This window comes from Podarcis bocagei (genome assembly GCF_964188305.1).
Source record: "Podarcis bocagei genome assembly, chromosome: 6".
Lineage (NCBI taxonomy): Eukaryota > Metazoa > Chordata > Lepidosauria > Squamata > Lacertidae > Podarcis > Podarcis bocagei.
The window spans coordinates 43,739,328-43,754,430 of NC_138130.1; the positions used below are offsets into that span (position 1 = coordinate 43,739,328).

Genomic DNA, 15,103 nt, shown 5'->3' on the forward strand with positions numbered 1-15,103 from the left:
TGGAGCCAGGAAGGAGGGAGGGAAGGAGAGCCATAGCAGCAAAGCCGGCAGCAGCCGCTTACACGGGAGGAGGGAGAGACGCTAGCAAAGGTCTGCGCGCTCTCTAAACAGAGCAATGAGGCTGCAGAGAGACGGCAGGAAAGATAAAATTTAAGCAACCAGCAGCAAAATAAAACCAACCTCGAGCTCTGAGCCACGCAGTGAAAACCAGGAAGTAAAAAAAAGGGCTGGGGAGGGCATGAGGGAGAGGGGAAAACTTCGCAAATCCCCCGCGTCTCAGCTGATCGGCTGGGATGGAGCAGCTTGTTTTCAGGCAGGATAGATTTGAGCAATGTCTGGGTCCTAGTGCCCCTATCGCTTTTTTGTGCTCCATTCTATGGCGAATCCCCTGGATTCCAAGTCCTCCTCACTTGCTCAAATCTATTCCGCCTCAAAACAAGGAGCTGAAGGAAAAGGCTGCAAACTGTTAAATGGAAAAAAAAACCCAGGCACAGGGCAAATACCTTAAGTATACCTTTAAAGCAACAGTGCTCTTTCCCTCCCTCCTCCCCGCGGAAAAGCTCCTTGTCCCTTGAGTTCTTTTCCTTCCCTCCCCACTTAAAACGTGGTTACAAAGCACGGATCCACATGGATCCTCAGGATTTTTGCATTGGGCTACCCCAAACTCACTGTCAGATCACATGTCTGTGGCCACAGCATGAACTATAAAAATCATACATCCACTGTTTCATTTAGAATATTTTTTCCTCGTTTTCCTCCTCTAAAAACTACATGCGTGTTATGGTCAGATGCGTGTTATAGAGCGAAAAATACGGTAAGCACATTTTGAGTGTTCACAATGCTTTGCATACTTGATTTCAGTAAAATGTGGCCATGTAGTTACAGTAACTCAAGCAGTACTTGTACCGTCCTTATTACCACTGTGTCTTACCCTTGGTAAGTGAGACAAGCCTATTTGAAAGCCCTGACTAGACCATTCTTACCAAACCTGTGACTAATCCAGTGGTGCATTATCTGTTTCTTGATTACTGGATCAAAAAGACCTATTAGATCCCAGATAATGGGACCAGCTTCTTCCTCCCAATGTTACATACTTATTTGCAAAATGGTGCATCAGAGATGATGCCTGGGGCCCTTGATGGCTAAGGAGACTTGATTCTCTATCACTGCTCAGTTGTAGACACTCTGTGTTGCCCCCAGCAGTGAACATTAGTGTCTAATTCTATGCTCTTGTGTGCTGATGCAGCAGCTAATAAAGTAGGTCTGTAAATCACATAGAGTTTGCATAATAAGCTAGCACATGGATTAGAAGAGAGGGGCAAATTCCATGAATGTTACAAGTAAGTATGCTTGGGGAGAAATAAGGGGGGAGTAACTATTACAAATGAATCAACCCACATTGAATTCAAAGGGATTGAAGAATGGAGTCTGCTGATAACTTTTTCTTTTTTCTAATTATGATTTGAAAGTCACTTTAGAGTGAAATAAACTGAGAGGATCACTAACACTGAAAGCTTTTAAAGCAGGAAATGTATCCCTTAACTCTATATCATATATATTCCCTTAGAAAGCCACAGAAATACTGATGGCTTTAGCAGTTTTAAGTAGGCACCACCTGCTCTTCCCTGACTTCACTACACTGTGAAGTATATTGGAATAATATTGACTGTAAAGAAACCTTACGGAGCGGTTTCTGGGGAGGAATAAAAGGGAGCTATTGTCTCGAAGAGATTTAAACACACAAGTATGTTTTTCTCCTGAACAGTTAATTGAAGGATTTAGATTAATCCAGCAGCCACGTCAAAATTGAGCTTTGCCACAGCTGTGTAAAAGACACTCACTGAAACAGATATTGTAGTTGCAAATGGCTTACAAACTACAAAATAACTTTTTAAAAAATGAGAGATAAATATTGTGCCCATTTTATTGCTAACAAATAAATAAGGCTGCCTTAAACTTCAAAATATACCAGTGAGGTAAGCAATAAAACTGGTTCTCCCATCCAGCCTCTTTGTAGAATACAGTAAGCATTTTTTAGTAATACTCAAATTTTGATACCTTTTTTTTACTGCTTGCCTTTTGCTGTTAATTTATTTTAAATCATTTGGATACAAGGCCCTGAAAGGTGCTGGACTGATGATACATTGTCACAGATTATACAGAAAGTTGGTAGTAGAGGTTACTTTGGGTAATATCCCCAAACTCGTGCCCTAATTTTTTTATACCTTCTGCACTATAACCCAACACTAGTCCACTCTTGTGTGAACATGCTAAGACAATCTAGCAAATTGTGTGTATGCAGCCTGCTTCTAAATGCAAGGCTGTATTGGGCTACTAATTTATTACTGGCATTAGAAGTGGAATATAGCAGGACCTTTTCAATCCTGTTCTAAAACTATACAGACATGTTGGAAGCAGTTCCTCTTGAATTTCATTTTCCCTATATTAGGCTAAGGCAATGTGTCAGTGAAGCTGCACCCCATCCAAATCTGGGGTCCTCTGGGGGTGTTCAACTCACCCAGTCCTCAAAAAGCAGCACATAAATCATAATCTCTTACTGTTCTTCTCTTCCCTCCTTACATGTGTTTTTATGGGAAGTTTTATGGTGGATGTGGGTGCGCCGTATAGCTCATCTCCTTGAACTCTAGCATTTTCTATCCAAACAGAATTGGAGAAAGTTATCTGCTGCTCACTGGGTGCTGGGAGCAAAGACACAGCATCTGGAAGTATGTCTGAGACAGAAAATATTTTCCATATAGGAAAAGTTTTATAGCAAATGGAGCTGGCAGTGGTTGGAACACTAAGCTTCAGCTGCCAAAGAAACAGGATGCTGCAGGATTTTCATGTCCATCTATGGTCTGTTTATCAAGAGTTACCACGTTTCTTCCTTATGGGCAGCAGCAATAGCAGTGCCAAACCTTGGCAAGTATGGGAGGAGGGGTTACCTGTCTTGGAACCCTCCCCCTCTGGGGACATTGCCCTCCCCACAATAGTCTGAGAGCCTAGGATTTAGAAGTATCACAAAGTTCCTTCCATCATTGCCTTCCCAGCTGAAACTGGTCTCCCAAGTGCACAATTTGTAGGTTATCCCATAGAACCCATAGTTTACATCTGCTTTATAAACCACTTTAACTCTGGAGTAGGCCTGCTGAAATAAATATAAGTTTGTTTTAATGCAACTACCTTGTAGTGAAGTCAGTTGAGGATGACTGCTTACAAAAGCCATTTATATGGTATTTTAGTTTTATTAGAACCAGACTTGGAGAAGAAAAACAATTTGCTGCATATTTATTCAGGTAGAATGGCTTGAAAAGTTTGTAGCAATGGTTGAACAGGAAGAGAAAGGAGCATGGCTCAACATGTATGCACTGCATGCTGAACTTCCTGGGTTCAGTCACTGGAATCGCCAGCTACAAAGGTCATAGGAAAAAGTGATGTGAATGACCTCTCCTTAAGAAATTTACTGCCAGAAAACTGAACTGAAACGGACCAATGCTCTGACTCTGTGTAAGGGAAGTTCATTTGAACTTGATTGGGTTACAGTATAAAAGAAGGGAATTCTAAAAAAGTCACTTTTTGAGGTGTTCTAAGCAGATGGATTTCTTAAATGCTTCCTGTAGCTAATGTTAGAATTCCAGATCTGCAGTATGCATCATTTAATTGTAAATGTTGCTTCCTTGTTTTTCACTGTGCAATAAAAAAATAAAATGAGATTCTTTGTCAGTTTTATGTATAGCTTTTTTTGGCTGCAACAGGAAGCAAATTTGCTTTGAAGCTAACCAACTGAAAACTGGACTTCCAAGTAAACATTTTAAGATCGAGATGGCTCACACTTATTGACAACTAAATTGGCTATATATAAAATTATGCATATTGTATAAATTTGCCCTATATATCTGAGTTTTCTGTCTAGATCCTCGGGATTTTGGTTAAATAAAATGAGACATATAGTCAAATACCAATACTGAAATACAAAATACTTGAAACCTTTCCCATAGTTTGATTGACCACAATGAGAGCAGACTCTTTTTACATTATGAAAGGTACATGTGTGTATAAATTCTGGCTTCATTCAAACACAAGTGGGGTCTAGTCCCTTGCCACCCTTTGAAAAGCTACATTTTATAAATGTCTTCATCCTTTATAACTGATGAAATTTGTAAGTATTTTAAACACCTTGGTTGTTGGAAGCAGTCCTGAAGTAAGTTTGTTACAAGGTGAACGAACTTTGTTATGAAAGGTGCTCTGGTGGTAAGGCAAAGACAGAGTACTGCTAAGTTCCCCCCCCCCCTCAGACCTGTAAACACTGGAATCTTGCACATATTTAAAAGACAGTAGTTTTTTTGTGAAAACATTTGAAAGCCCCCTATCTCAATACATGCCAAAAAGAAGCTGCAGATTTAGGTGTTCTGCTCCCTCAGTTCCTGTCAGCCATTTTGTTAACGGACAGCAAAGGAGCTGCCATCTGGACAACTCCCAAAGAAATTTCCTTTGTTCCACAAACAGGAAGAAGAAGCGGGCAGATCAGACAAGAAGCCAACATACAGTCGATCACAGGTGAGCGAAAACAATATCCTTAAATGAGAGAGTTGCAACCTGGCTAGGCATACCTGCGCTCTTCAAAGAACACTTTCTCAGCTAATTGCCTCAGATTTTTTTTTTAAAAAGGATTATGAGATTGTCTGAGAGCTCTCCTAATTACATGGGTTGAACCATACACCAAACCAAGACATCTGGCTGACTGTAAGAGTAGCCGACAGTTTGGCGTCCTTTGAATCACTACCTCACAAGGGATGTCAACCTCTAGGCAGCAGACAGCATAAAGTGCTTGCTAATATTTCTGTACAGAAGGTATGACTCAGCAACTGTGACTGGATAAAATAATGGAGAATTCACTGTTTTGGATTGGCACTGTGGCTGTGGAAAGCTTACGTTTCCAATAATTATCATACCATACTTGTTGCATTTTGTTGCCGGATAAAAAGATTATTTCCTTCTGTTCTCGTGTGCCCTGCCTGTGTCCTTCTGAAGCAGTGTTGTTTACTATGACAGTCCTAGAGTCACAAGTGTGTGAGACATTACTGGAGACAGACGCTGTACTTCTTCGTCCCATCTTGAAAAGGCCTACATCATTCTGAGGCTTTCTGTTTTGTAGGATTCTTTATTATTATTGCTCCTGGGGCCAAGCACCATCTAGTCCATTAAGTAAGCCCATGTAAACTTAACTTCTGGGGTCCATGCTATAATGCTACACTCCTTCTGGCAGCCCCCACAGTTTCCCTTTTCCTATTGAAATTTGATAGTTGTGTGCTCCTTTCTTTCTGGCACCGGAGCCCATAGCATTTCTGTTTTTTAAAAATGAACACAATTCCTGTGCAACACCAGGGCCGGCCCTCTGATGAGGCAGGGTGAGGCAGCTGCTTCAGGCAGCAAGTGCTGAGAGACTGGGAGGGCACAGAGCTTTGAGTGCCATGTGGCCTGCCCTATATCCCCTATACTAGGTGGCTGTCCTCAAGTGCGGTGAAATATTTCCTTTCACCAGTATTGGAGTAAGATTCAACTGCCAATCCAAATGACTTCTGTAAGTGCCTTGGGCAATGGTGCCATCATGTCCTTTCCCTCAGGCAGCAAATGTCTTGAGCCAGCCCTGGTTAGGATAGTTTAGACCAATACTAGTTCATGGGTGGGTAGACACATACACACACGTCCCTTGGCTGGATAACCCACAATTTCTAACTTGGTCTTTGTGTTAGTTTATTGGCCATTATCACCACCTTAGCAGTGTCAAAGCTGTGATCTAAAGAAAATGTTTCCTTGTGTGTCTAAGGCTGCAATCCAAGCCCACTTACCTGGGATGAGCCCCATTTAATTCAATAGGGCTTTCTTCTGAGTAAATCCATAAAAAGTGCACTTCTCTAGTAGTAGAAAACCTGCAGTGAAAAACTACCGGTATATGTGCCATAAATCTATCTTTTTAGGTTTGTTTTTAATTTATGTAACGCCTGGAGAATTTAAGGCTGCAATCCTATACCTACTTATCTGGGAATAAACCCTGTTGAACTCAATAAGCCATGCTTCTGAGCAGACATGGCTTGGATTACACTGTAAGTTTATTTTTTTTTAAATATCCAAGGATGTTCCAATGACTGTGGAGGCAAAACTAAACTAGTAAAAGCTTTTCCTGCGCAATTCATTTTCCAAGAGGTTTATCAACCTTAATTAGACACAGTTAGACTTTTGCCAGATACTGTAAATCAGAATAAGATTTAACTTCACAGAGAGTAATATATTCTGATGGAATGTTTATTAAGCAATTCTGTTAAGAAATAATTATAATTCAACCTCAGGAAGCTTAATTGCTATGAGTGTTTAGTGGATTGTTTTTTGTGTCTAAATTATTTTTGTTTTGATAATTCGATTTGAATAGAGATGCATTTTGTCTTCCTGGAGTTTGCTGTTTTTATTGAGGTGAGGAGCTGCAATGCATATGAAATTGATGTATAGTTTGATTTTTTTTTAGAAAAAACAGACTATGCTTATTTTCATAGTTTATTGATTGCCATGGTGCCCTAAGTAATAAATAAAAACCATAGGAAGTTTCTAGCTATGCTGGTCCTATGGAATCAAAGCCATTAAAATGCAACACCTCAACGGTAGATACCTTTTTATTGCTGTGAATCTTCACAGCTTTCCTCAAGGTAGCACTTCTGTTTCTTGGGATATCCCATTTTCCTAGCACCCATAACAGGAATGCATGGTAACTGGAGAAACAAACAATTTTTTTAATTTCCCCCAAGCTGGTGCATTTGCTGCCACTCTGCGTACTATGAGAAATGTGGCTGCATGACTGTCAAACGACAGCATCTATAGGATTGTGCTTGTGAAATTACTGTTAGTTATAAGCACAGATGCAAACAAAGCTGCCTAATATCATGTTGTGGACTTTTATCAAAATGGCTTACTTGAGGCTTGAATTCCTTAGCACCAGTTTATCTAGAATTAATAACATTTTATAATATATGCCGATGATTTCTGCTACTGAAGAATCTTTCAAACTTTAAACATAGTTCAGCTGCATTCATTACCAATTTCTTATAGGAGTAGTATTCAAATGGACCATAGTTAGACATTTAAGCTAGATAACATGGAAAGCAATGCACATGAAATTGGTTTCTTGTTTGCTTCTTTGCTAGCCTGTTCTTGGTTCAGGTAGTCATGGGCAGCAAGGAAGCCAGACCAAGGTAAGTAAACTATGAAGTGTGCCTTGTCCTGCGACCTCTCCTATTACAAGTGCTCCCTTTTGAATCCTAGCTACTATTTCTATGTATTAACTACTTGGGCAAAGATTGTACTGTGATTAGCATTCGCTTGACTTACAAAGAGCCTGATTAAGCTAATGATCATCCTTATGCAAGAAATATTTTTTGCAGCTCTTTATTCATATCTGTGGTACAGTATGAATATTAAAAAAAAACTCCCCTTATTGGTTCTATTCTGAATAACATTATGCACACCTGAGGCCCTTCAGACAGCCAAATCAGAAAAGTCAACTCAGCATAAATCACCTCCGTAATGATGAATAGCTTTACATCTTAAAATAAGTATCAGATCACATTTGTTGCCGATTTGCATAAATAGGATTTTGTTGACACTTGACTTACTTAATCGTAAATTGCAGTGCTCCGATTTCTGGAATGTCTGCAAAAACTGAAACTCCTTGACTTGTAAATTTGTGGACAGCAAACATTCTTACAGTCCTGGAATATTATTAAAAGGGTATCCTCTCCTTTGTCTTCTTCCATACTGTGGGATTTGAGAAAAAGCCCCTTAGGACGCAATATAGGTTCTTCAACTAAATTCTCTTGTTGGTGTTCCAGCCCATCAGCATTTTAGTGATCGGAAGCATGTGATAATGAATCTACTTTTCATAAGTGGATGATAGCTTTTATCACTAGCATTTAATTTGTTACATTGACTTTTTAATGAAAGAATTTGAGAAACGTGATCAGAGATTTATATAGCAGTGATAAAAGTTTTCCCCCTGTAAATTGCTCTACGGCATTTTGCGACGTTTATAAATTAAATATCTGGTTGTCTTTCTCTTCGGAAAACTGTATTTGCACTTGAAGAGGAAATAGTGAGGTAGACTAGGCTAATACATTAGGAATCAATGTATAAAAGTCAAGCTCACATCCACCTTGAGCTTTGGCTCTGGGAAATTCACTAGTTCCAGAAGCCTAAGAGTGTTTCTGTGAGACATTGCTTGATAGTTCGGCTTTGAAAAAGGGTAGGTAGACACACTGGCTCCATGCTACCTTTTACATGCTTCTTAGATTATTTTGATTCTATATATTCTCCCTTCTATCATGTGGTTGTTGGTATCTTTTATGTGAAATAAAACATATTCCTCACTTTACCATGCAGTGAGGTATTCCAGGGGCAATTCCATAACAAGTCTCCATTTCAGTGAAAAAGTGTCTGGAGACTTAAGGGACCTTGGTGAAATTTGCTTTATTTATAAATACACATACAGAACATGGTGATGACAAGTACACTCCTCTAATTAGGTAGTGTAGTTGCTGTCTTGTATCAGATTCCCAATAATTCCTGCAGCCATGTTGGCTAATAGCAGCTAGATTTCCCAGCTCACCCACTCTTCTCTTATTCTTTGGTGTCTAAACCACAGAGCCTAGGGCGTGCCGATTCGAATCCCGGTGACAGGGTGAGCTCCCGTTGTTTGGTCCCAGCTCCTGCCCACCTAGCAGTTCAAAAGCACATCAAGTGCAAGTAGATAAATAGGTACTACCTCGGCGGGAAGGTAAACGGCATTTCTGTGTGCTGCTCTGGTTCACCAGAAGCGGCTTAGTCATGCTGGCCACACGACCCAGAAAAACTGTCTGTGGACAAACGCCGGCTCCCTCGGCCAGTAAAGCGAGATGAGCGTGCAACCCCAGAGTTGTCCACGACTGGACCTAATGGTCAGGGGTACCTTTACCTTTTTATTTATCACTCACTATGCAACTTTGTTTTAATAATAATAATAATAATGCTGCAATTTAGCCTCTGCAGCCCGTTACTTCACTGAAAATTGTGTGGGGTGAGAAGACCTACTTGTGATGGATTGTTGTCGGTAGCCTTGCAAAATGAGTTGACAGCTAAGTAAAATATTCCCATCCTTCTGGAAACTTCCTGGCTGAAAAAAACACTATGTGCGCTTTGATTTAGAAGAGATAGCAGCTTCAGGATAAAATGTAAAGATTTGTTGGACATAACCATACTTGGTGTTCCTTGTCTGTAGCTGTAATCCAATAAACAAGTTTGGACTCTCCATGTGTTTTAAGAAACATCTCTCCAATGCCAACAGAAATGAAAGGAACTGGGAAAATAATTCCTTTAAATGTATGGTGTGTATGCAGCCGAAGCACATCTTTATATAACACCATTAGCACCCCCAGCTTTTTACCATATACACTATGCATTAAAAGCACATGTGAAGCACATGACTCTCCCCCCCCCCCAAATCCTGGAAACTATAGTTTAAGGGTGCTGGGAACTGCAGCTCTGTCAAAGGTAAAGGACCCCTGGGTGGTTACATCTAGTCGAATTAGACTTTGGGGTGCGGCACTCATCTCCTCTTTCTGGCCAAAGGAGCTGGTACTTGTCTGCAGACAGCTTTCCTGCAGCTCGGTATATGATGGGGTCTGTGTGTGTTAAACTATGGTTACCAGGATAATTTGGAGAAAGTCATGTGCTTTAAATGTACCGTATTTTTTGCACCATAACACTCACTTTTTTCCTCCTAAAAAGTAAGGGGAAATGTCTGTGCATGTTATGGAGGGAATGCCTACGGGTGGCATGCCTACGGATTTTCCTCCTCTAAAAACTACGTTCGTGTTATGGTCGGGTGCGTGTTATAGAGCGAAAAATACGGTATGTGTGTAAGCAGCCTAAATGGTAAAAAGTGAAAGATACTAAAGACATTAGGCAACACAGGTGCTTGGGCTCTGTCAACTGAAGCTATAGCTTGCCAAGCATAAAATGGGTTGACTCCAGATTAATGATCTTGCAGCTCCCTCTTTAGCCATTGGCATATTGGTCCAATTCTGGTGTGTGTGCATGCACATGAGTTAAGGATCAGCCAGAGCAACAGCAAAACAAAGAAAGTAAATACACTTCTAATTGTACTTCATTTACTTTCACGTGGATCTTTCGGCACATAAACAGCCTGGAACACATTCAAGTCAATATTAGTTAAAATTAAAAAAAAAAATTTAAAAAGCCAATGATGCCGCTCCCCCCCAAAGTTTTTAAACCCTTCTTGGTGGCTGAAGATAAGATTGTATACTCTGCCGTACCTGGGAATTGCTTACTGAAGTTTTTGTCATGGAATCAGAAACTCCTGCTCATCTGCCAAGTGAAGACATTATGTACATATATACATATATAAGGCTTTGCTGCTGGGCAAATCAATTGCATTTGTAAGGTACTGTACAGCATAAATTAAATGGTGGTTCTGGTTAGCTTTTCCCTTTGAGAATTAAGACCCACAACTGTACATTCTTCCCACATCTCTTCCACTAACCCCCCATCCTGCTAAAGTAAATATCCTTACATTTCAACTTTTCCTTTCTCATGTAAGCAGAGCTCTTGGTGAGTGACACCAGTGAGGATCTAACTGACCGCAGCTTGATTTATTTCTGATAGAAAAACTCGAATTTGTATAGATATGAAATAGAAACAAGTGCCCCCACAAGGCATGAGAGTAAGCACCTTGGAAGCCTGATGAAGGTTTTTTATCAGACCACCCTCTCATGCATTGATGTCTGTTACCCCACAGGCTTCGGCATTGCTAATAATGAAAATGTAACACATGTGGTGACTTGTGTATCTACGGTAGTTTGTTGTTAATAGAAGCAGACTGTATTTGTCTCCAGAAGATAAATATACAGAAAAAGCTTCCCTTGTGTTCTTTTGGCAGAAAGCAAACCACCTACAGTTGCTTTAGTGTTTGAGTCTTTTAGCCTCACCATCTAGAAACAGCTCATGGTGCCTGGAGAGTTCTTATACAGAACTCTGAGTCGAACATTGAGAGAGACAAGCCCTGCTAGCCACAAAGGCATGCCTAGGTTGCTAATTTGGAGGTGTGGGGAGCAGGTCTTCAGAGATGGACAGAGATAACAAATTCAGCCCTAGTTAAATATCAAAGTACTCCAAGCTAGTTTTATGCTATGTGAAAACACCTCTTTGCTAAGTGTTGAAAGGCATGATGGGAGTAGATTTACAAGAGCCATTCCAGCGTCAAATGGGTTGCTTTTGTAACAAATTGATATTATGACCTTTTTTAGTTTCTATATTCTGTCCTGGATCCACACTGGAAATTCTTTGCTTTAGAGAGTTCAACAAACAAGTATGGCTTTTCATTACATGACTTCAAATAGCTATTGGAGGTGTTCTTCAACCTTGGATGTTGTTGGATTACAACTGCTCTCATTGTTTAAGCTGTTTTGGGATAATAGGATTTGTAGTCCAACAAGATCTGGAGACTCTAGGCTGAAGAACAGCTATAAGGCCTTAGTGCAAGTATACTGAAGAGCTGTGGCTCTAGTTGTACTGGGGGGCACTGTAGTGAACTGCACATACACTGCTCATATGTTCAGTGTGGACAGTTGCATATAGTCAGATAAAAACTGCAACTATTTGTCATACATGCCAGTGTCTGTGGTTGAACATCTACATTATCTTGTATGGGAGAGAGACATCAAACTAATATCTGAATGTAAATGAAATGGGATTCAACAGTAGCATGTGATATTCAGGCATATGGTTACACAGAAAGTTTACAACTATTCACAACTGATGTGTATTTTCTGACATATATTTTTCCTTGGTGCAGCATTGTTATTTTATTCTTCTTGTCCTATAGATCTATTCTGTAGATAAATCCTGAGAGAATGATGGGTTGGACCAGCTGGTTATGTGTTGTTCTTCATTCTAGTTACTGTAAGCTTAAACTTGCAATAGAGTGTGATTATATATATATATTCCAGTCTAGAAAGCTTGGTACCTAACATAATCATTATCTGGATGTTTGACAGATAGCAATGAAAAGGGAGAGGCTTAATGTGTAGCAACTTCCTTGGAAAGGTGAGCCAGTTCATTTATCTGTAGGGCACAACTTAAACGTAACCAGCTACATATTGTTATTGTTATTTGTCAACTGCCTAACAATTCTCCTGCATTTCAGGGACAGGAAGCAAACCCAGAAGGTTTACAGAAGGTCTGATACATGGTCGGTAGACTACATTCAGTTTAATGGGTCACAGATTATGTAGGCCTGCTGTAGGATCACAAACAACGTCATTCTCTTTGTAATATCACTTTTTAACAAGGAAGGAGCTCAGAAAGGCTGGTGGCAGATGTTTCAGAAGTTATTGTAGGGAGGTTATAAAGGTATGGGCTGGCTTTATATAGGGAATATATATATGTTCTTCTGAATACCTATTTGCTGAATAAATCTTGGGCATAAAATAGGGGGCATGTTTTATTTTCTTTTAAAAACCGATTCATGCATAGGATAGAATAAAATGTAGTTGTATGCATAATTCACTGTGGAACTGTTAAAACCTTCCAATTTTACAAAAGTCTGTAATGAAGAGGCAGTTCTAATGTAATCTTTTTTTCCTATAGGATTCCCTTGAGTATTTACACATTAAAACATTTAACCAGAATGAAAAAGCATTTCAGTCAATCCCGTGAGGCTGACCTCTTAACAGTTAACTTGTTCAGTTTCTAGTCACATTCTTAGTTGAGAAAATAATTTTATAATTAACCCTGTGGATACAAGATGACTGGGGGCTAGCCTGGACATTGGCCTTTTTATAGATTAATCAAAAATAAATAAAATACCCCAGATATGAAATAGCTTTCTCAACAACATCAGGGAGGAAACTCTTACAAAAAAAGAAAAGAATATTAGTTTTGGGTGCATTAGTAAAACATAGTAAGAGGTGACCAAACAATTTGTGTTCACATTAAAATAAACTGCCCCTACATAAAAGCCTGCTCAACAAGCAACATTCAACAAACTTAAAAGATTCAAAGTATGTCCATTGTGAAAGACAGGTTAAGTTCTATAAACATGGTTTGATTGGGGAGTTTATTGTTCTCCCTTGTTTGCATTGTGGGAGCTTTTGCAGTTTCCAGACAGTACTTCATTTTCAAAAGTTCAGCTTTTAGCAAATGTGCAATGGAGTTCAAATGTAGATGCATCTTGTGTGGCCAAAGGGAATGCCTCTTAATACCATATACCAGCTTTGTTTGTCTGAAACGAGGCATGTTTCCCCTTCAGTGCCGGATTTCCCATAACTCTTCAAGGTGCTCAAGCAACAACAACTGCAACAGCACACTGAAGTGTTGATAATTGTTAAGAAATGAGTCAAATGTTCGCATATCCTTTCATTCTGTGCTGTTGGTCTGGCAGTTCCCTCTTCAGCAAATATCTGTGCTGTAGCTGAGAACTTCTGTGCTCCATTATCTGTGTGGTGCCGCATCCCTTTCAAGAAACATCTCATACCTCATTTACCCCCTTTATTCTTTCCACTTGACTTCTGAATTAGTGGGACCAATTGTGGTTCCTCCCTCCTCTTTTTACTCATTACCTTGCTCTTTCCTTCTTTACTTTTCATCTTCATCTCCTTCACTCATGCTGCTAATGGATGCTGAGGCGGCTTTTGGGGAGGAAGGAGGTGAAGCCTTTCTGAAGAGCCAGGGGGAAGGGGGAGATGGAGACCGTGATGGGGAACGCCCTCGTGTTGGACTGCTTGTGGGGCTTTGCCTTGGAGACAAGGCTTGAAGCATGCGCCCACTCCGCTCTTGAAACATCTGCTTCTGGAAAGCAAACAGAGAGGAAAATAAGTATTTTCTTTCTTTCTTTCAGCACACTAGCAGTCTCAGCGGCAGATTGGTGTGTTCTTGCACCAAGCTTGGGAATTACTGCTATAGAGACTACTACGAACTAATTTGGGAAAATAGAAGCAAAACAGTACTGGAACAATTTATAGGCGTTTTTATTTTAAGTGGACTGTGTGCTCCTTGCCTAACTTCTTGAAATTGTACGTGGGCACAGAATGTATTATTTCGCAAATAGTTATTATAATAATAGCATATTAATGGATGCACATTGCTGGTCTGAGAAGTTAGCACGCTTGGAACTATTCCTGTACATGCAATGTCAACACTGAAAGCCATGTCTGATATGGAAAATTAATGTTAATAACAATTTTGACAGTAATAGCAAGTTATCATGAAAAAGCTCACCTTTTGCAGTTGCTGACATGGACTTAATTTCCCCCCTCCCCCAGGACACATGGGCTTTACTGTCATTAAGCTTTTCTTTAGAACAATGCCACCTCTGATTTCACTCTTCAGTGGATAATTTTATGTGGCTTGGCACTACAAAGGCCTTCATGTAAAATTGCTTCTAGTTCCTTGCTCTGTCATTGCTGCCACTCTCAATCACACAAGAAACAAAAATTGTTTCCTCTTTGAACTTTCAGTCTATAAGTCAGTGTGCAGTCATACACAACAACTGCACCTCCTTAGGACCAGTCTTAGTGCTTTACATAGCAGCTTTTAGTGTGCAAAGTGCTTTTTAAATCCTAACTTGTGGTAAAAAAAAAAAAATGATGGCAAAGGGCATGCTTTGCCGAAGTAGAATCCCAGGTTTAATTCCTTGTATCCCTACAGCTTGGTAGGTTTCTGGAGGAAACATCGGCTTTAGATCCATTTCAGTCCAGTTTCCGTCCTGGTTTTGGGACCGAGACGGCTCTGGTTGCCCTAACAGATGATCTCCGTAGACAACTGGATCGAGGCGGGTCAGGACTGCTGATCCGTTTAGATTTGTCAGCAGCCTTTGACATGGTCGATCTTGATCTTCTGGACCACCGCCTCGCAGACGTGGGGATACAGGGCATAGCCCCTAACTGGCTGTGCTCTTTTATCTCTGGTCGGGGACAGAGGGTGGCATTAAGGAAGGAAATGTTGTCGCGCCATTCCTTGGTGTGTGGAGTGCCGCAGGGCGCAATTCTCTCCCCAATGCTTTTTA

General features: G+C 40.2%; 2 protein-coding genes across 5 annotated transcripts in view; one reads left to right on the forward strand and one right to left on the reverse strand.

Moving 5' to 3' along the window:
* PDK3 (pyruvate dehydrogenase kinase 3) overlaps nt 1–3,723 on the forward strand; it is a 48,679-nt gene extending 44,956 nt beyond the window's left edge. The window contains exon 12 of the mRNA XM_081197805.1: nt 820–3,723. The gene's annotated coding sequence lies outside the window, so the exon portion shown is untranslated. The remainder of the gene's footprint in view (nt 1–819) is intronic.
* Nucleotides 3,724–10,173: 6,450 nt separating this feature from the next.
* The window catches only part of PCYT1B (phosphate cytidylyltransferase 1B, choline), a 31,574-nt gene continuing 26,644 nt past the window's right edge, over nt 10,174–15,103 (reverse strand). For all 4 annotated transcript variants that reach the window (XM_081197808.1, XM_081197809.1, XM_081197807.1 and 1 more), the window contains one exon: nt 10,174–13,887. In XM_081197808.1, the coding sequence (XP_081053934.1) occupies nt 13,675–13,887 (213 nt within the window). In that variant the 3' untranslated portion in view covers nt 10,174–13,674. The remainder of the gene's footprint in view (nt 13,888–15,103) is intronic.